General features: G+C 28.5%; 1 protein-coding gene across 1 annotated transcript in view; it reads right to left on the bottom strand.

Moving 5' to 3' along the window:
- LOC142323883 (uncharacterized) overlaps positions 1 to 24,170 on the bottom strand; it is a 620,757-nt gene that overhangs the window by 15,948 nt on the left and 580,639 nt on the right. The window contains exons 9-14 of the mRNA XM_075364195.1: positions 19,487 to 19,743; positions 17,131 to 17,394; positions 13,934 to 14,118; positions 7,187 to 7,360; positions 5,773 to 5,990; positions 115 to 299 (exon numbers count right to left, since the gene is read on the bottom strand). Coding sequence (XP_075220310.1) covers positions 115 to 299; positions 5,773 to 5,990; positions 7,187 to 7,360; positions 13,934 to 14,118; positions 17,131 to 17,394; positions 19,487 to 19,743 — 1,283 coding nt within the window. The remainder of the gene's footprint in view (positions 1 to 114; positions 300 to 5,772; positions 5,991 to 7,186; positions 7,361 to 13,933; positions 14,119 to 17,130; positions 17,395 to 19,486; positions 19,744 to 24,170) is intronic.

Here is a 24,170-nt window from a genome sequence, read left to right as displayed (position 1 = left end):
CAAAAACAGATTGTAGATGAAAGTCTGCTTGTAATAAGATTAATAATAATAATAATAATAAATGAATAATAAAATTAAAAAAAGACAATCAACTAAACATTAATTTATACTCACAATAGGAGGAGTAAATAATGTTGGTGGAGGTGGTGGTAATAAAGGTGCCGTGTGCTGATGGACATGTGTGTGTTGGTGTTGGTGATGATGCATCTCTGTGCGTAGAAATGGCGCTGCAAGTGCGGCACGTTCTTGCGATGCAAGAAATCTTGTATCCAATTCTCGTCTCAGAAGGTCTGCTTGATCTAATTAAAAAATTAAATAAAAATTAAAATTATAGAAAACACAAATATAAAACCAATTGAAACATAATGAGTTATTTTATTTAATCTTCTTATTTTTAAATGAAGATTACTGATTAACAACTTAAATAATTATGCAATTTATAATAAATTACAGTAAAAAGTAAGTTTAATTGTTTTTCTCTTTCTTACATCAAGCTCTTAAGAAAACATTTTTATAAAATAAATATGTTATAAATAAAATAAGTACTAGGGTACATGTGTGGCTGAAGCAGTATAAATTAAGTGGCAAATTGATATAACTTCTGTTCTGACTGTAAACAAGACTATATGATTATAAATATAAGTAATTATATTCGAATAATTAATCATAGATTAATAATAAAATATATCAGGGTATGAAATAATGTATTTTTAATGCAGCACATTAAATTTCACTTAAAAACCTTCAAATTAGTATATAAAAATAAATTAAAATTACTTAAGTTCAGAACTACTACAGATTAACCAACCACATTTTGCTAAAAATTTATTAATTGTTTTTTGTTGTAGTCCCTAAAGGCTTTTTAAAAGAAATAAAAAAATATGCAAAAACAAAAACAAAATATATGAAATCTCTAAAGTCTGTGAACAGCACTTATCAAATGACTAACTACACAAATTATGCTTATCAATTATTTCCCCTGTTTTATTAGTTCAGTCTAACCAAAGTTAATGACTGTAACTGTGGTATTATTACTGTTCTCCTAAAAGTTTAAAATGTCTCAGAAAATATTCCTAACTGTGAAATTTGATGAATGATCTGCTCCTTAAATGCAGAAGTTCATCCTGTAGAATCACATGCAATGAACATGCCAATGTATTTGCAATGTATATAATGATTAGATTATCAATAACCGATTTGAAAAAATTAAAATATTCATATTTATTAATAACTTTATTGGTACTGGTGATAAAATACGTTATGAAATATAAACTGTAGATGACAAGTAAACTCAACACATGAAAAATAATAGAACCCGTAAATTTTCTGGAACCAGTAAAAAGTTAGTTTTTGATTTTCTGTTAAATGTAACAACAATAAATTAAAAAAGTTTCTGTGAAATATTTACATGTGTCTGTCCTACAACAAAAAATAAAACAATGCAACCTACTGTTAAGTGGCACTGTTTTGATTCATAATAAAATTTGCCTTTATATAGTTACTACAGTTTATTTAAAAAAAAATCTGGCTAATAAGTATTTCAGCACATACCAAACAACCCATTCAGGTGAAAAGTGATCTAATTTATTTCCCAGACTAAAAGAACTGTTAGGAATTGTAGAAGTAAGGATGATGAAGTTTAACCCACCAGCTTGGTTTAGTGGTGAACGCGTCATCCCAAATCAACTGATTTGGAAGTCGAGAGTTCCAGCACTCAAATCCTAGTAAAGTCAGTTATTTTTAAACAGATTTGAATACTAGATCGTGGATACCGGTGTTGTTTGGTGGTTTGGTTTCAATTAACCACACATCTCAGGAATGGTTGAACTGAGACTACAAGACTACACTTCATTTACACTCATACATATCATCCTCATTCATCCTCTGAAGTATTATCTGAAAGGTAATTACTGGAGGCTAAACAGGAAAAAGAAAGAAAGAAAGAAAGGATGATGAAGTTTACAAAATAATAAGCTGTTTACTAAATGACTGATGAAACTAGTGATGGATTTCTACAACAATGGAAAAAAACTATTAACAAGATAAAAATAAATGTTTAAATTTAAATATCGAGAAAGTAGGTAAATAAAGAAAGCTGTTGCTTTTTAAGTATCAAATAAACATATTTTTAATTATTATTTTATTTTAAATTTATATATTATTATTTATTACTCTTTACTTTCTGGATGATCCTTATAAACAGAGAACAAACAAATAAACTTCTTTGCAGCTGCAGCAAATAAAAATTAGTTTATTATAAATACTCTTAATCATAATATTATCAATTTTTTAAATTGCTTTTTGTACAACTTTACTTTTCATTATGATTAAATAATATTATGTCAATTGATAGAAGTGGTTTACTTACTAATAATGTAAAAGTGCAATTGATTTTTTTATCATATTAATGCTTTTCATTCAATTAAAAAAAAACCATTATAAAGAATTAAGTATTTTTAAAAATACAAGCAATTATAAGATCTTAACTGACATATTAATGTCTTAAAATAAAATTTATCAGTTTTATGGAAAGAACTTTTTACAATTTTTCAAGTAGAAATTAAAACAACAAATTTAATACACTATCTCACTGAGAATAGATAGCGAATACAAAAAACATTTCTTGAAGTGTTATTTTTGAGACTATAGTTATCAACAAACAACAAATAAAGAAACAAATGTAAAAATTGAAAGTAGTTAAATTTTTAACTTAAAGTAGATTTTGTAATTCTTTGTATCACAAGGTTCCATTATCTGAGATATTTGCTTAATCTCTATTTTAATTTCTGAAACAAGCAATAGTTAGGGATAAGAGTATGATTTATTAATAATTTTATGAAACTAAGATGATCTTTATGGTATACACAAGATCTTCCACAGAAGTTTACAACGCTGATTAGCTGTAGGTAGTTTATTTATCAATCAATTTGGTTAGAATTTCTGAATAAAAAGAAAGTCAAAAATGTAACATACAATAATAGTCATCTTTTTTTGCACACAAATAAAACAACTTAAAATTAAAAATTATTTTCATATATTAATAACATAAAACTATTTATTTTATTAGGAATAATGTAACATATGATAAAAATATTACTAAACAACTGTTCCAAATATGAATGGTGTTTTAAGGATAACTTCTACCATTGTCCAGAAGTATGATACTTCGGAATTTATAAAAACATTTTAAACTTGTTGTTAAGGTAATGGTGAATTACCTAGCCACTGGATTAAACAAACAGACGATTTTTGAACTGATACCAAGACTGCTAGATTTGACTATGTGGATTTTTTTTTTTTGAAGTTGTTTACCTCTATTCTTTTTCAGGAATTCTTATACATCCTTTGAGAAGGGTAAGGCTGATATATTTTATGGAAAATTTTCTTTTGTTTCTGTTGTTCATATAAAATTTTAGTTCACATGGACAGCAAAATAAAATACTGACATCTAATTAAAGATGTAATGGAATATATTGTGATATTAACTGGACACCGAAAACTAAAGAACATTGATAATGCCCTTTCATTTTCTGTCAGTTGCCATTGTTATGGAGTCCAGTATGCCTCCTATGTCAATCCATCTAAAACAACATGCAGTGATTGAATTTTTAACAGCAGAAAAAGTGAACACTAGTAATATTCATCATCATAATCCGTTTATGGTGATGAAACTATTGATTGAAGTACTGTGCGTAGGTGGGCAATAAAATTTTGTGAATACTGAGGATGAACCTTGCAATGGTCAATCAGTTTCTGTGACTGATGAGAAGCACCAAAAGGAGGTAGTTGATTCAACCTTCATGACATCACACAACACATTGCCACCAAAATAGGCATACCAAGAGAACAATTAGGACTCATTATTGTAAAACTGGGCTACCATAAAATCTGTTCAGAGTGGGTGTCATGCAAACTCACAGAAAAGAACAAACAACAAAAAGAATGGTGTGGCTTCTAAAATGCTATTGTGATGAGGAAGGTGATTTCCTTTTCAATATTATGACAAGAGATGAAACTTAGATGCATCATTAAGACCTAGAAGTAAAACAGCAAATCATAAAATACCAGCATAATGGTTCATCAAACTAAAATAAATTCAAAACAAAACCCTCTGCAAAAAAGGGAAAGCACTGTTCCCTGGACAGTGCTCTTTGATTCAAAACACTTGTACATGACTGACTACCTGGAAGCTGGATTGACTTAAATTTTGTAAAATACATAGAGACAGTAGAATGTGTTACATAGAGACCTTAGGAGACAAATGTATCATGTTCAACAACCCATGAAGCCAATAATTCTGCAATACAATAATGTTCAGCCACACAAATTGCAAGCAACCACCAAGGCTCTTGTGAGGTTGAGATCTAAACCTGTTCCACACATTACATACTCACTAGATTTGACGCCTTGTAATTTTCACTTCTTTTTGAAATTAAATAGGGATATTAAGAGTATTCATTTCATCAGGTAAGATGAACTGAAGAATGCCATGAGGTCATGGATCAAGAAAAGACTGACAGAATTCTTCACTGATGGGATGAGAAAACTGGTTCACCATCATAGTAAACAGTAACTATGTGGAAAAATAAATCTAAATTTTTATAGGAAATTAAATATACTTATTTCATATTTGTTTGATTTGACTATCCCTTTTCATTTGCGAGTAATTAGTGATTGTGCATTACATTTTAGCTACCCCTCATAATAAAAGAGAATGGATAGTTATAACTGGTATTTCTTCACAAATTATTTAAAAAATTTTTACATTTTAAAAATCTTTACATCATAAATTAAATACAAAAATATTATGAAGTTTCATGCCTAACTTGATCACTTATGAAAATGTACTGACTGATTCATATTCCTTCTGCTATGATTTTCAACCATCATAAAAATATTGATATTTTATGAATGAATAACACATTTTTATAGTTTTGAATACCTATATTTTACCACTGTAAGAATTTATAATCAAATTGTGTTATCTTATTACATCTAGAGAGATCATTTGAAGACATCAGTGTTTGTAGCTTTCCACAGGAAGTTACACAATTCGTATGTACTGCTCTTGATAACTCTACAGCTTTTGTTAACTATAGGCTGTCTTTTGACAACACTGGACATGTTTCAATCTTACCCCATGTTATACATATGACCAAACCAACTGTTTTTATAATTTTTTTGACCTGCCAATCGCTTTGGATTATTATAAAATTATTTGTGGTAAGATGTTAGTTTATTTTAAACTTTTAAATGTATTAAAAATTCTAAAAAGAATTTTTAAATTCTATACAAGTTTAAGTTATTTTGAAATTTTTATATAAAAATCCTTAGAAAAAACATACTAGTCATGATTTCATTGAACTACTTAACTACAAAATAAAAAGTAATTTTCTGTAAAGTGAAAATTTGATGGTACATTCCATTTATTAGTTAACTCTCCTTAAGTTCAACCACGATCTATTTAGAGCAAGTTAATTAGCTCTTGAATGCCTTAACATTATTTAAATTTAATTGGTACTTAACCATCTAACAAGAAATACAGGTTCTAAAAATTATTCAGATACTGAAACTTTTTGGATGGCAAACTAATAAAATTTAATATAAAGATAATACTCATAAATCTGTATTTCATAAGGAAAAGTATAATTTAAAATGCATTTGAAGGAAGTTAAAAAAAAAACCACAAATACATGAAGCAAAAACAGAAAGGAAGTATCAGGAAAATAATAATACAACCACAACAAAAACAAAAAATGAATAAAAACTTACTTGACTGAAACAGAGATTCAGCTGAGAAGGGATTTGGATTTGCTTGAGGTGGTGGAGGATGTGTCTGTGGAGCTGGAGCAGCTGATACAACAGCAGTTGGTGCAGCTGGAGCAGGTGCTGGCGGTGCAAACATTGGAGGAGGAAATGGAGATGGATGTCCTAAACCATGTCTTGAGACAGAACTAGCAGGAGATAACTGTGCTGTTCCACTGCTTCCCCTATAAAAAATCAACAAAAATAAATAAATATGAATACTTTATACTTCAAATACAAAGTTCTTAATTCAGTCAGACAGTGGCTTCTAAATAAATTAGTCATTACTTTAAATTCTCAATTATAATTTGACATTTTTTACAATACTTTCATCTTTCATTATCAAAATTCTTCATTTAAAAGTAAATAAACTGGCTGCTCATTGAGAGAAGTTTTAATGAAGACATATAACTTCTAAAAGAAAAGGGAAATTTCAAAACATGAGAAGTAACAAGGGACAAAGAAAAGGAATAAAAATATCACTGATATCACTATCTTCATAAGGAAAAACCTGCTAGTGATGATTAAGATTGTCATTTAACTCTTCGGCATGTAATTTTTAATTTAACTTTTTTCACTCACTTTGCTATTTTTTTAATAGTAATTTGAAGTTTTTTACGGTTTCTCCTCTATTTAACCTAATGAAATTTTTTAGATAATACATAGGAGGTTACAATAACAAATTATTTTGCATGCATATAACGCAATATATTATTTTTAATTCATTACGAATTAAATACACCATAACTACAAAAAAAATCAAAATAACAAAGAAAGAAAGAACAACATGTAAAAGACTGTAAAATGTATATATTGTATATGACAGCTATTTGGCAGTAGTAAATGTAATATACATATCATTTGATTGTTTTATTATGACTTTCTATATACTAAACATATTTGTCAAAATGAAATGAATGAAATAATTGGGAAGTGCCAGTTATTAGCTGGAAATCAAATCCACAATCTATACGTTAGCAAAAGCTAATTTATAGTATATCTACTATATTAACTGATTGGTTATCAAGGCAAAAAGTAGATGAAAATTATGCAATTAATTTTAATCAAGCAAACTGCTTCATAAAAATTATTAAGAATAGTTCATTTTTAGATTAATCAACGATCCAGTGATTGTAATTCTTTTACAAATTATAACATTTTTTAGATGATTAAAAATCTTGTTCTTAAAAAACTCTTTGAAAATTAAAATTAATAAAAATTACTCAGAATAGTTCATTTTTAGATTAATCAATGATCCAGTGATTATACCTCGTGCAAATAATATGTTTTAGATGATTTCTAAAAAACTTATTCTTAAAAAACTATTTGAAAATTAAAATTAATTAAAAAACTAATAAACCAACAATATTTAGATACTCACCCTACCCAAACTGGGGCTTTATTATAAGGTAGACTAGATGAAACTGGAGGTGCCTGTAAGCTTGATGGAGCAGAATGAGATGGTGGTCCTCCAAAAGGAGACGAATTAGTTGGAGGTTGAGAACTGCTGACTGGTGTCGGTACACTGCCACGGCTTAGGCTACTAACATTACTGCTGCAAAACAAAATATCATTAATTAAGTTATATTCTCACATCTGGTTACTTACTTATATGAGGTTACTTAATCTCAACACTGTTATGTTTCTCATCATTCACTTGCACTAGCTGCAACAACTCATTCACTACTTCAAAAACTTGCCAGAAACTATTAAAGCACTCACTATAAAGTCTTTTGGCTTCTGTCATCTTTATTCATTTCGTAAACTAAATGAAATTTAGGCAATCATTTTGGAAGTGAAGACAAGACTAAACAGGTGTCACAGACAAAAGGACAACGTTTTACAAAGATAATAGAAAGATTAATTTTACGCACATGCACACAAGCACACTGTCCCAAATAACAAGACTTCTACCCAGTCAAATTCGCATGACAGATGAAATTTGAAGCATACAAAAAATTAATGGAATTAAAAATTTAAATGTCTCCATGGAGTGGAGACATGTAAAGGTCTAGATGACTTTTTAGATAAAAGACAAGAGACACTACTACGCCACCAAGAAGACTTGCAATAATTTTTTTTAATTAGTATCAATCATTAAAACTGATTAAAAAACACATATATACACACTTTAAGTAAAATTCACTTAAAACACTATCTGTATTGTATAAATTTCCACAGACAGACTTGAAATCCCACTGTTTGATGAACGCATGTAGAATATGTATTACACGTAAACTCATATATTTTTAGAATTATATCTTCACTTCTACAATTTTCAATAATAAATATTTATAATTTTTCCAAAGCATCAGTTAAATAAAACAGGGGTTGCAAAATGTACTTAAATTTAGGTATTTATGGAAACTTTTAAAAGCTGTTTAAGCAAATTATAGACTGTTTAAAATTAAAAATAAATGATCTGTTTTGTGTAATACAGTAAATAAATATCAAATTATTATTTCACAATTTAAAATGAATTTAGTTATACCAGAAAAATAAAAATAACATAAGCTCTAAAATTATTACTTCTGTCTGCTAATCCATTTTCATAACTAACTTACAAACTGTAATTAAACATTTATTATACATAACAGGAATGGGAAAAAATATATATAAATAAATATATATATATATATATAAACTAAAACAATTGAAAGTTTTGTTATACTCATTTCAATTAAAGTTACTCAATCAAATTTTAATGTTCTTCCAAGTACATAATAGACCTCCTCTGTGCATTATTATTACTTTTTTTTTTTGTATGTACACTGCTATAAGTTAGCGTTATAAAAATATATACAAATATTTACTGAAAAATATGCATTATTTCTTTAATGAGTATTATGCAATAATATAATTATAATGAGCAATACTTGACTGTTAAAGTGACACTGAAACAACATTTTTCTTTTATATTTATACATTTAGGCTGAGTTAATGAGCCCCATCTATTCTTAATTGCTAAGGTTTTACAGTATATTTTAAATGAAATGCCATTACTTGAATTACGTTCTCAATAAAACCATAAAGAAAATCAAATCTATTACTTAAAACGCTTTTTAAAATTTTATAAATGTACATAAACTTAATAAACTATTTCATATCTCTTTTATGGTACATAAAAATATAGTTAGATAAACATTTCAAAAGAAAAAAAATAAATGTCACTTGAAAGTTTATTACTTCATATAAATGACTCATTACTGATACTAATAAAAAAAATTACTTCACTTGTTTATGACACTTCAGTTATCACAAGTGGAAAAAATACTATTGGCAAAAAAGAACTAATATACATACACATTTTTTACGAGTTTGAAAATAAAAACCAGATTATAAAAACTAAGTAAATACTAGTTGTCATAAAAATAAGTATAATATTTTAAAATGAGATGTTACACAATACAGAAATATTTATTTAAATATATTTTAACAATAAAGAATATAAATAGATTTATAACCATAACTTTACTAAGGACATTTAAAAAAGTAGATACATATATATTTATTATTTTTTTACTAAATAACGTTACTCTGAACTGCTTTATTTAATGTATATAAAGTTTCACATACATTATATTTGTTTAAATTACAGCCAACAAGTCATGTATCACAGGGCATAAAATTACTTAGATGCAATGTAAATGAGAAAATAAACCAACAGTGTCCTAGTTTATGAGTCACAGAGCATTATCTCCAGGCTGCTTCTTAAATACTCACACTTTTGAATATTTATGTTTAATGAATCAGAGAAATTTTATCTTTAACTTATTCAATCATTAAAAAAATGTATATGATCATAAATAAATTATACCATTATAGGAAACAAAAATAATAATCTGATATTCACATAAAATCAAACAATTTAAAGTGCATTTAAGAAGGGAATGAAATCACATGATCCTGTTTAGATCAATTTTTCCATGTCCATTAAATTTTATTGACCAAATAATAATAAATATGTATGAAAACAAAGGTTAAAAATCTTCTGATTTTGTATATAAAATTTGATTCTTAAGTGAAGAAAAGTCACATAATGTTACATTAGCTTGGAGCAAAAGGGATGCTCAGAAGGAATTTAAATATTGACTAATTTGGGCTTTAATTGGTTATAGTCACGTAATAAAGTTCCTGTACAGCTCAGTTTAAGACAATTCCAGATTTTCAGCTTTTCTTTCATTTTATAATAGCCTGAAAACGGTTATTTCAGGTGTGATAAATTAATATAATTTTAATTTTTATCAAAACTAATTTACTTATTCTTCTATACCGATACAATCCCGAAGGTTCTGTTGTCTTGTAGATACTGTTCCTTTCAAACTAGTCTCCCAGAGATGCGACACACTTAAGCCTAGAGTTTCTTCCAATCTTTAAAACATTTGTAGAAAGCATCAGTTTTTGGTATAACCTAAAGTTCACCTGATATTTTTTATTATTTTATCTATTACAGCGAACTGTTGACCTTTTAATGTTCTCTTAATCAGTAAAAACAAGAAAAAGACACAGAATGCCATGTCTGAAGAGTACGGAGGCTGTGGCATCAGTGTGTTATTTTTGGTTAAATAATGGTGAATTAACAGTAAAATGTGAGTGGAGCATTATGTGACATAAAATCCAAGAATTTTTTGCCCCCATTTGTGGTAGTTTTCTTTGAATTTCTTCACGTAAACAGCATAACTGCTAAATAATATTGTTTGATGATCATTCAACCTCATGGTAACAATTTAAAATTGATGACAACCATTGTAAAACATAAATAATAATAAAAAATAAATAGTAAGAAAACCTTAATATTTAATCAAACTAGGCATGCTTTTTTCTGTCTTGATTCTTCAGGAAGCTTCGAATGGATGACTGGACCTTTATTTCAATATCATAACTGTACACCCACGTTTCATCACCTGTTGTGACACGTTTGAGTAACTCTGAGTCATCAGCGACATCAGCTAACAATTGTTCTACGACATTGTTTTTGTTGAAAATTCAAGTTTTGGAACAAATTTTGCTCCAGCTCATTTCATACCAAAATGTCAGTCAAGATTGTTTTACACAAGCCATAAGAGATTCCTACCTCTTCAGCAATATCTATCAATATAAACATATCTATTAGATATGTTTATATTAATATCTAATGATATTAGTGATTTATAATGATGATAGTGATTCAACATTTGCTGATCACAATGTCCCTCATTTTTTCAACATTTTCATCAGTTGTTATTGTGCTGAAACACCCATTCCTTTTGTCACCTTCACAGTCTTCATGAAACTGTTTGTATCACTTCTACACCTTGCCATAACATGTTCCCATCACAATATCCTTGCCATAAGCCTTTTTTAACATCTTCACCACCTCACTACACTGTTTCATTTTTAACAAAAAATTTAATGCACATCTTTTTTTCTGTCATTTTCAAATAAAATAAATCACCACTTGTAATAAAATACGTCTTAATTAACTACTTGGCTGGTAAATTTGAACTATGCATCTAATATGGGTGAAAATTTTTATATACATTACAGATAGTGCTCCCATAGGAATAAGATGAACTCAATCAAAAAGATAAAACGTGCAGTATTATAAAATTTTATTTTTTTTATCACACCTCGTATGATTACTATTAAAAAATAAAAATACAGATATAAAATAAAAATTAATAGTTCTTTTAATGATATCCTGGTTTTTCAATTTAAAAAATAAATTAGACAACCAAAATACTTCAGTAACACTACAGTAAGAATTTCATGAAATAACCCTTGATTAGTTTTCTGTAATCAACAATTTATTATAAAGAAGAGATGAATCTACAACAGTATATTTAGTCATAAAACATCAGTTTCTGAATCATATCTAGTCTTTAGAATATTTCACAATTATATTTAATTACCATAAAAATATTATGGTTCAGATAAGAGAATAAATTATTTTCAAAAGTAAATTTAAGAAAATATAATAATTTTCAATAAGTAAAAAGCCAGCCTCCATGACACAAGTGGTAGCGTCTTGGCCTTTCATCTGGAGGTCCCGGGTTCGAATCCCAGTCAGGCATGGCATTTTCACACATACTAAAAATCATTCATCTCGTCCTCTGAAGCAATACCTAACGATGGTCCCAGAGATTAAAAAAAAACACAGTAAAGTAAATATAATATATTAACAAGCAGGATCCTAGTAGTAACAAAAAAAAAGCTAGTATAAAGAATAAGCACAATGTTAGTGATCATCATTGACTTTCATACATCAACATATAAATGTAAGGCATAAATGCATCATTAATACAAAAGAAGCAAAAGCAGGAAATCATATGATTTCTGCTGAATGAATCCTACATAAAAAAATCATGAAAAAATTTATGAAAAATAAACAAATATATATAGGGTGTGTACAAAACAAGAGTATCTGAATTTTAATCTGTTATAATATCTCCTGGATAAGGTATACAGTGTTGACTTAAAGCTAGAATCAAAGAGCAAAAACACAGTTTTAGTTCTGTGCATGGTCATAGATTGATTCTCTGTCTTTCCACTTGATAGCACCACTAGCAAAGATGACAACTCCAGAACAGAAACCTTCTAAATGTGAATTTTCTAAATGTGAATCTGTAATTACAGTTCAACTTGCATTCAATAACAACTTTAATTGTTATCTCCAAGTGACAATGACATCCCTCGATGGCATAATCAGTTTGAAATAACTGGATGTCTATAGAAAGGGAAGAGTATGGGATGAATGAAGGTGTCTGAAGAAAATGTTAAAACGTTGTCAGAGTCTTTCCTGTATAGCCCTAAAAAATCTGTTAGAAAGGCTGGCCACAAACTAGCAATGCCATTAATGATAGTGTGAAAATATATAAGCAAACAAATATGCATCCATACTGTTTACAGCTATTACAGGATTTGAAGCTTACCAACTTCACACCAAAAAGTTGCAGCATGACATCTTCATCTTGATCGTATTGTAGTTAGTGCTAAATCAAAATTTAATCTTCAAAAAAGTTAACATACATAATGTCTATATCTGGGCATCAGAAAATCTTCACGAATTCTTATAATCCAAAAGGGACTCTAAAATTAATTGTTTTCCATGCAACATCCTGACAGCAAGTTTACAGGCTGTTCTTTTTTGCAGAAGCAAACTAAATGAAGTTTCTTGTTCGAATATGTTGCATACATGGCTCTTTTCTTAACTACAGGATGAACCAAAGAATTTTATTTAGCAACAAAATGGTGCACCACCTCACTACCATAACTTTGTAAGGGATCAGTTGATTGACATTTTCCCTGACTGCTGGATTGATCAGCAAGGACTTGATGAAGTGGCTTTCTAAGTCATCTGATCTCAGCCCATGTAATTCTTTTCCTATACAGTTTTACAAAGGATCTTGTTTATGTACCTCTGCTATTGATATTTCTGATTTGAAGCAGAGGATTGAAGCAGCTTTTACTTCCATTACTCCAGACATGCTGGTTAAAATATGGGACAAACTCTCATATCAGTTAGATGTATCCTGCAAAATGAAACATGGTCACATTGAACATTTGTAGGGAAAAACTGTATAAGTTACACTTTCATTTTATTTATGATTCATTATTGTAAATCAAAGTTAAAAGATATTAAATAACTTTAAAACACCAATATTCTTTTTTGTACACCCTTTATGATATGTGATATTCTTGCCAATCACAGAAATTTTAGATTTGGACTAAAGTAAAAATAAAAAAAAGATTAGCTGTAGCCAGGTATAAATAAACTTATACAAATGCATGTAGAATATAGTAACCTCTCTGTTAAGATAAACATAAAAATGCAGTTATTGTAATAAAATTAGTACAACATACAAAAAAATCAAATACAAAAGTCACTGATATTAAAGAAATCCAAAAAATATAGACTTATCAAATCACAGTTTTAAAACAAAGTACTTCTATACAAAAGAGGATTTCCTGTACAATAATTTAAATTTAAGTAATTACTAATATATAATATCTAACCTTAGAATGGCTCAATTAAGTTATACGATAATACCCAAGTAAAACTATATATAATATATTCTGTGACCCCTGAATGAATTTTACTTAACACATAAAAACGGTAATATGTAAGATAAAAAAACAAAAACAATACCTATAACTATCACGCTCACGAGTTGGGCTGTGCCCTCTTGGAGAATGACTACGGCCAACTAGAGGTGTGCTAACTATTTCTCTGTGGCTAGTAGTCGTAGTTGTTGTAACTACAGCAGAGGCGGTCGTAACGATGCTTGTTGGCTTAGTGGATATCACAGGCAATGGAGATCTATTTATTCTCTGCTATAAAACAAAAAAAAAGTAATAATATTATAGCAGAAATTATCAATCTGATACATATAATAAATTACTAGTAATGAGATTAATTTTTCATCAAATTTTCTCAACTTTGAATATTCCTATATTCATTTTGTATACTCCTATATTCTAATATCTCAAATATTAAAACACCAAAACTATAATAAAAAGAACATATTTTAAAAATAAACTGATAAATTAAAAGTTTAAGCAACAAAATTATTGTCAAAATAAAAAGGGTAATAAAAAAAAAGAAGATTATTTAGATAGAAGATATTTAGAGAAATTCTGTATTTATTTTAATTTAATTTTTGGAGCCAATCTCTGTAGCAAAGTGGTAGCAACTCGGCCTTTCATCTAGAGTTCCGGGATTTGAATCTCAGTCAGGAATGGCATTTTTCATATACTACAAAATTTCCATTTAATATTCACATGCACAACCTTCAAAGCTTATATGTGAATTAATAATAAAAAAAACCTACTTTTGTTTTCTGAACTAAAATAATTGTCTGATATTGTAACTGTATGTCATACTGAGATACTCTCACGGAATTGAAGATACAGCTGAAAGTCTGGCACAATATTCAAGATAGTATAATTTTATGCACTGGCATAACACCTGAATCTCAATCTTGGTTGTTTTAATATTGAAAGTATCTGAGTATTTGTCAACAGTATATGTTTGCCCATAACTAAAAACTACTCTAAAAAATGTACTAATTACACTAAATTCAGTATAATTGCCATCCTGTAAAAAAATTGGCTTGTATATAAACAAATTGATTTAATTTGTATATGCTCCCTCAAACATAACACATAATTATTCGATAATGATGAATAATAAATAAAACAAAATAATCTGCAATATTATGTACTGTTACAATAGATATGTATTTGATAAGTTTAAATAATAAAAGCAAGTTGAATCAGACATTTTCTTCTCTTAAAAATTATCACAATAACACACCTGTAATATTTCTCATTGTTACATACAAGCACATTGGATAGATCTCGGTGGAAAGTAATAGAAAAACGTACTATAGAATAATTTGTAGTATTAGATGAGCATTAAATTCATTAATAAATTACATGAACTAATTCCAGAAAAAGTATCCGTAATATATTAAGAATTATTTGCAGTGACAAAAATGTTGAAGTAATGAGGAGCCAATGTACAGTTACAACAGATAAAACAGATTTTGTAATACAAAGTTACTACACCTTTTTTAATCAAGAAAGGTAGTGAAATAAGATATTTGGTGAAATATGGCGTAGAAGATTATACACCACAGAAAAAAAATGTTTGATAAGGTATGGGCATATGGACTTGAAGAGAAAGACAAAAGTATCATGCAAATGAAAGTGGAATAAAAAAAAATTGCAGTATTAAAAAAATGTTCTTTTGGGCATATGGACTTCAAGAGAAAGACAAAAGTATCACGCAAATGAAAGTGGAATAAAAAAAAATTGTGGTATTAAAAAAATGTTCTTTTTCCATTTAAAGAGTCAGGATGTGCGTATGAGATCTTTCTTCAGATTTTTGTATTTTACTGTGTGGTACATAGAAAAAGAGTGGATGAGAAAAGGAGAAGGGTGAGAAGATAGACAGACAGATATGGATGGAAAGATTAATCATTCTAACAACTATTTACAACATGGTTTGTATTTTGACAAGCACTCTAATACATATAGTTAGAAAGTTTCATACAGATCTGGAAGTCTACAGCACTAGAGAACAGTGAAGTGCAATATACACAACCACTTATAGAAATAATATAATTTACCAGTACAGTGAAAGAGAAAAGAGTGGGGAGGAAAAAAAGAAGAGAGTCAGAGGATAAACAGTTACAGTGGCTCATTAATTTTTGTTTAACAATGCTTAATATTCTGCTGTCATTTTATTTTGCAATAATATTTCAGCAAAGTTAGCAATAGTAGGGGTAGATATAGAGAAGAGGATAAAAAGGGGAAGGGAAAAGGAGTATGAGGAGAAGTAGATGGAATGGGATTATAATTAAGATTCTCAACCAGTATTACTTGCAAACTGGCTCCTCCACGTCTAATTACACCGTTGCTGCATATCATATTAATTACTTAGCTCGCTCACTCATTCACTTATTTCTCGCTTCAGCTCATTTCCACTTCTTATAACTTATACTATCTATATTAATAATACTTATTAATCTTCTTTATCAATAATTAATTAGTAATAAACTTAATTTCTAATAATTTATTAATTTTGTTCGTGTTAAAATCATTTCATCATTAGATCATTTTAAAAGTTTCTACAAACATTAATACTATACCTACTATGTGTTATATATAATCGATGATAAGTAATTAAATTAAAAAACTTAAATAAATCATTGCTATTTCATTAAAAACCATATAAGTACATTTAACTAATTAATGCAATTTGAATATCTTATAGTATAATAATATTTTATTAAATTATCACTTATAATCAGGAAAACACTTTTTTTCATTACAAAAATTTTTTTTCTAGCAAAATAAGATCTGCAAAAGCAAATAATTTAACTTACTTAAAAAATAACCCCAAAAAATATAAAAGAGACTTGTATAAAAAGTAAGCTATTATGAAATTAATAAAAGAATTGCTGATATTTATAATAATCCTCTACAAAAAAAAAAACAATGAACTATTATTGCAATGCTGTTCTTACATAAAAAAAAAACAATAGCTAAAGAAATCCAATCTTTGTAAAGACCCCATAAAATCTCTAAAGATAAATTTACAGTATCACTCACCGTGAAAAACTTTTTTTCACCAAGAAAAAAGTTTACAGGCGATTTATTTTTTTGGACTAAATATTTCATTTTTTTGGAATAAACATGACTGATAAGTTTAACATTCAAAGAATGACAACTCAAGAGAAACTCACATTTTTTCTTTAAAAATTAATCACAAAAATGTTATCTACACAATGTTCTATACATACAAAGATAATAATGTTATATAATGATATATTTACTTACTGAAGGAGGCATAGTCGATATATATGGTGCACTGCTATAAGGAGCATATAATGAAGGATATGACATAGGTATTGTAGGAGGTACATAGGTACTAGGTGCAGCAACCACTACTGGTGAACTATTGGACGTAACACTGAGGCCAGTCGTTGGGGTTATCGTATGTGGTGGATAATTATGTTGTTGGATAGGAGGAGGTGGACGAGAGGTAGGAGGACATGGGGGTGGTGGTGTTGTGCGAGGAACCGGCCCATTGCACTGACTTACCTGAAAATAATAAAAATATATATTATTTATGAATACAAAAATAAATAAATAAAAAAAAATAAAATCTTAATCTTTTGTTCTGCTATTAATCCATAATGCAACAGAAATTAGTGTATACTATGATCTAATAGTTGTTCCAATTTGACAAGTGATACAAAAATAGGGTAGCCATTACCAAAAATAATAAGCATCTCATACAAGGCTTACTTGGGAAAGTAAGAAGTGAACTGGATGATTTTTACACTAAGCCACCTAACATCAGCATGTAAGCTCTCTTAAAATTCAGATGATATTCAAACCTCCAAGAGATGCCATCACCTGTTCATTATCATTGTGTATAATGAACATTACTCTTAGAGAAAGCAATTATGATTAGTGCCACTTGGACCTCAGGTTCTTTATATGAATCACAGCCCCAAAGATTGGGATAGCTGGTATAAAGCAACAAATTAATCTCTTTCTGATGAAAACAATAAATTATATACTATCTTCACTCAAAAGGGGAAAGAACTTTCATTTCTGTTGTAACTCACAGTATAACACACAATTTTATCATTTGAGATTTTATCATCTGGTTTCAACAATATAATGATTATTCAAAGTACAACACTTGAGCGAAAAAAGGAGCTAAAGATAATTTTTTGGGGAAATAAGCTATTTGGTTTAAACTAAAATACAGTTACACAACAGTCAATTAAAAAAAAAAAAACCATTTTGAATTCAAATAAATGAATGCAGTGCTTTCCAGTTTTGGAAGTGCTGTTTAGAGAACACCTAAAAATAGTTGTGGAGGCTATTAAAGATTTAAACAATCTGTTTACTATTTCAAATCATTCTAATATTATTAATACATAAATATGTGCATTTAAGTATTCGTAACATTATTGCAAACATAATCTGAATGCCCAGGTTCTAGAAATACAAAATCAAAACATAATTTACTAGGAACTCTTATTTTATAAATTAAAAATAATAAGATGTGCTAGAAGTAAATAGCTAACTGCAAAAATGCAGAACTAAAGATTATCAGAATGCTGTTAATGATCTGTAATCAGAGTATACAATTGGTAATTTTAACACATGCTAAATTTCACAACAAAAAAAAACACAAGCGTCTATTTCATACACAACAAATTAAGTGGTGATGATGTAAGCAAAGCAAAAGAGAAATATAGCTTCTAATATAAAGCATGTTTAGCAACTAAAAAAATTATTACATCTATAAAGTTTTATTATTTATAATCAAGTTAAGTAAGACAATTGAAATATATATATATATTTATATAAGATTTTGTTGAACCAATTCTTAATTTATACTACCTCAAAATTATTTATTTTTAAATCTAAGAATGAAAGCATTAATGAAAAAATGTATTGTTGAATTAATCAACCACACAAATTTATTTTTTTCAATTTTTAGTAACATTACTTCTCTAACCAACAAACTCGATTAATTTATCAAGTCATTGTGGCATGTTTCCAAAGTAACCATGAGTCACTGTATCATAATTAAAAAGGATAGCTGTAAGATAGTCTATATGATCTGGTTGGCCTGAATAACTTATCTAAGTACTTTACTGATACGTATGAATACACTTTTTGGCACTAAAATAAAATTCTTAATTGTTATTTATAATTATCTGTGTTTATAAAATTTTTATCATGGTCTATTTAAAAATATACATATAAATCAAAATGTTAAATAATCAGAAATAAGATACAAGGTACAAATAATTTTTTTTTGTATAAAAGAAAGGAATAAAAAAGTTAAGATTTTATTTCAATGATCAAGAATTACAAGTCATTTGGTTTTTTTTAAACTACTGGTGGTTTCATCAGAGAACAAAAATGAACATTAGAGTTACTAGCAGAGTTCATCACGATAAAGAAAAGATGAAATTTTTCAGATTTTGGGAAATACTCAAACTCAAGTTTACATAGCACCACTATCAACTTCATAAAACACTCCTGTGTTTTATGAACTTAATATTACATCATATATAAAAAAGTTCACTGAAATAAAAGAAAAAAAAATTGGCAACACTATCATAATGTTGTACTTAAAGATGTACATTAATATACAATTACTTACAGGGAAATGAGGAGTTATTGTTGAAGTTGCAGGTATCGTAGGTGCTGCAGAAGGTGGGGGTAAAGCAGGTTTTATTTGTGGTGGAGTTGCAGACAAATGTGGGCTTGGAGGTGTTGGAGCAGGAGCTGTAGGAGGCATTGTGACAGGAGCTGCAGCTGGTGGACTTGGTGTACAAACGCTCTTTACTGGTGATACTGCTCTTCCATTATTGAGAGGTGGTGGATGGTGCTTTGGAGGCACACAACCTGGTAGTTCATCTGAAACCAAGCAATAAACATAATAAAATAGTAAAACGAAAATTAGTAATTATGACAAGAAATTAATTTTAGATGCATTGCCAAAATACAATCTGTAAAAATTCAATATAACAAAAAATACAATGACATTTCAAAAAGAAAAGAAAAGTTCAAAAATTTCAACAGCGTATTCACTTCCCAAGATTCATCTAAGAAGGTACAAGAGAAAGATAATTTAACATGAGGGCAGTCAGTGTATAAAAAGTTATAGGCTAAATGATGCAAGAAAAGCAAAATTATGCCAAATATCATGAAAAATCTTGAATTTCGGGTCAATATAATTCAAAGAAATTATCTACAATTTTTTTTTTAATTCAATCAAAAATTTTTAAATATATAAATATGGGATTGTGAATAAATATAATAATAAACAAGGTAACAAAATGGTTATATAAAAAATTATTTCTTTTTCATATGTTCACAAAAGTAAAATACCACAAAAAATTAATATTGTTCTGCACATTTTGATAAAATTTTACTTAAGGTTAATGATTCCTCTCCCCCACTATTTTATCTTTTTTAATAGGAGATTATAGAAAAACAGCTTTATCTACTAGGCACTTCAACCATTCAACTTTTTTGGGGCCACTGGATAGAAGACAGTCCCTGAGTTGATCCACAGCCTCCTCAGGTAATACCAAAGATGGGCTGGCTCAATCAAAATATTGGTATCCTCATCTTGGAAAATCCAGCACCAGTTTCTTGCTATGGGTGAAGTTCTTGCAGGATCATAATTACACCCGTAGAACTGATAACGAGGAAGAAAGGATTAATAAGGATAAGGAAAAAGGATGGTAATGGAAAATGATTAACCACTGAGGTTTTCAGGGCAGATTACCTTGCCAGGACCCACAATCATGATTACTCTCATCCTCAGGGATACTTCAGCAAAGAACTTTCCACATTATCGCTGACTTCTGTATGCACAAAAAAAAGGGTGGACCTAGTTTTATGAACACTAAAACACTAATAGTTCATTCCTAGTCAAACAACTTGTGATTTCTGAATAGAATTTAATTTTGACCAGATAAATAAATGATCATATTACATTTATAACATGAATAGCCATAAAAAAATGGTACCATCTATGTCTTCGTTAAAAAAATCTGGATTTGACTCAAGGAGAGACAGAGAATTTCTCAAATACTACTGCATTTGAATTCTGATTTCAAAATTCATTTTCATCCATCATAATTACTACTATTGGGCATCAGCCTGCTTCTATAATAAATAATAATGAAAACATCAAATAAAGAGCCACCACGTTTTAAACAGTTCATCCATGTAGTATTCTTAAAATGCAACTTTTCTTCTTCAATTTAAAAGTATTTATCATTATCATCATAATTAATGACTGTCATACTATACATTTTTAAATGGTAAGAAGTGGCTAAAAAAATGGAGAAAGGGAAGTAAAATTTTAATGGAGTTGTATCCCAAAAGACAACTTTACATTTTTCTAACTACCTAAACTTAACATGTTAACATATCAACTAATAAAAATGTACTAATATTATTTAAAGTATGAAATCTTAGGTTATGAAGTATACCTTCTCTAAACTTCACAAATATAATAAATTTTGTTTAATGTTTTCACAGTTATACTTTCTTATAACCATAAGTGAGCCAAACCATAGTTCACCAATTGCTATTTTTCAGTCTCAGGCCCATGGTACCCAAGGCAGAGCTGTTAACTGAATCCTAATGACTAATTTACATCAGTAATGTGAACACGATTATTAGTTTACAAGTTTATTAAAAATTAATCGCATACTTTAAATTACGATTTACGCAGGAATCAGTGATTGAAATGTGTGTTAATTCCACTAAAAACAATCTTTTTTTTATTAAATAGACTGAACTTATCTGTGGATAATAATTTAAAACCCTATACTAATTAACTTTACTAAATAAATTTATTTCAATAACAGTTATTTATAATATTTAAATAATTCATGTACAGTAGCATCTTTTTTTTATGAGAATGTTTGAATCTGACTTGATGGCAAAAATACCAAACACTGTGACCAACCAAAAAGCATCTACATGCACTGTTACTTATGATAATCTGCTGTAGTTTTATTAAATATGGAATTGTCAATTCCACCTCACATAAACATAATCTTCTAATGATAAATATACCATAGGAAGCCTATAGAAAATAGAAAGTTTTCATGTAAAACTGAAATGGAAATGTTTAATATAAAATTTGTAAGCCTGACATCTATTTGAATCCAGAAACTTGTCAATGAAACACAGAAATGATACCAATTTGGCATGGTTTTTTTTCAGGTTTTTACTACTCTCTTAAAATATTCCAGGTATTTTTTATCAGATATCAGAGGAATATGCAGTTTTTAGTCTTTTTCAGAACCCAGTTATACTTTATTTGGATTTGTACTCAGGTCTAGCAACATTGTATTACAGCTGAAGAAAAAGCTGATTGACAATGATAACTACTCTTCTAACAGGAAAGACAAATAATATTTTATTGATTAAATATACATACAGAATAGTAATTTTGACAAATATACACAGAATGATTCAAGAAAAAAGGAAAATAATTTGGGAACTGATTCTACAGTTTGATAAAAAAAAATTCATACAAACATATGTTCAAAAATGCTTTGTTATCAAGTTACGGCTGGCAAAAAATTTCAACCGGATTTCAGTTTCCCCTGTGATATGGGGTATATTGAAATACTGGAATTTTTAAGGTGTTATACAAGAAGTAAACTTGATGGTTTCTATGTTTTTTTGAATTAAAAAATTAATAAAACAGGTCCCAAGACTTTATCTCCTGCAGTTTTCATGATATCCAACGTAAAACAGAAATATTCAGAGAAAAATACAAGTTATTTTTAGGTTTGAAGTACAATAACTTTGTTAAATAAAGCATAAAAACAGCTGTTTTTAGTGCGATAAATTTAGACCTTTGAAAAATTAAAATACTTTTAATTTACTTTTTAAAAAAATATTGTGGTTTATACTTATTAAATTACAATAAATGTTCGAACCACCACTATGGTCTACCACTGGAATTGATGCACTTTTCAAATTATTTGAAACAAGTTCACCGGAAATCATTGCTGGAAATTTGATTCAGCTACAGCAGATGGGTTTTCTTCAGACCACCAATGAGAATTCCGTGTGTTTTTTATGCCATTACGGGTACAAACAGCTCTTGTCCAACAACAATATAAACGGAATAAAACTGTGATTATTTTTAACCCATTGACAAAAAACTGCAGTCATCTAGTATGGTCAAAAAGCTGAAGGTGCAGAACTTCCTGAACATGATAAGGACAGTCTATGAGAATTTTATGTCCGCCATACTGTACTTGTGGAAAATTGGGTCATGTGGAAATTTTTCACATGCTTATTGATTATGGATCATGTGCTTGTGGATTAAGCTGTACCACCTGAAAAATGTTTTCCCTTTCATTACCACATACTGGTTGATGTTCAGATGAAACATAAGCGCTGAGAAGTATACCATTCTCATGAAGATTATTAAAAATTCTACAAAATACTTTACGGTTTGGAACTACTCATCCAGCATACTTATGTCAGTATTCTTTCACCACAGCTGGAGCACTTCCATCGAAAAAGCTGTATACAAAATTGATATCAGCATATTCTGCATGAGTGAAGAGAAACAGCATTTTTCAAAACAAAGAATTAAAAACAAAATTTCACTTTTTAAATGCAGATTCAATTGGAAAAATGTAGATACAATTTAGAGTACAAACACAAAAACATTACAAAACTTGATTCTCAAAAATAATTAAACTCAATCAAAATTATGTCAAAAAACCGCCCAATGTTCATTATTAACATGTAACTAAAGTTTTATGACAACAATAAGTAATTTAAAATTAATTTTGAAGCATACAGTTAGTGTTGCCAACCAAGTTTTTTCATAGGTCTAAATTTATTGTACTAAAAACAGCTTTTTCTAATTTCTACAAATTAATAACAATTTTCTGTTAAGTGTTGTTCTGTCTTGTTTTTAATATTAAAAGTTGATTTTTTTTTTCATGACTTTATAACATTGATTTTCTCTTAATCAAATTTTCTACAAGTTTTGATAATTAAGTTTATATTTTTATAGTTTAAGTTTACATTTATTAGTCATTTAACAAAGTTACTGTACTTCAAACCTAGAAAATTTATGTGATACATGTAAAATTTACAAGATATCGTTAATTTTTTATTTATTTCTGTCCAACTGTATATGATTTGAAAATTTGGATTCTGCTATTTTATGTAAATCCTGTATCTGTAGGTGTATCTTCCAATGAGTTCAGTGTAGTAAAATAATCATTGCAGTTTAATTTGTTTATTCTTGGACTGCTGTGTTTACCAGAGTATAACAAGACTGTAGT

Source organism: Lycorma delicatula, chromosome 4 (genome assembly GCF_047948215.1).
Source record: "Lycorma delicatula isolate Av1 chromosome 4, ASM4794821v1, whole genome shotgun sequence".
Classification (NCBI taxonomy): domain Eukaryota; kingdom Metazoa; phylum Arthropoda; class Insecta; order Hemiptera; family Fulgoridae; genus Lycorma; species Lycorma delicatula.
The sequence above is the reverse complement of the archived record's forward strand: the minus strand, read 5'-3'. Positions and strand labels throughout refer to the sequence as shown.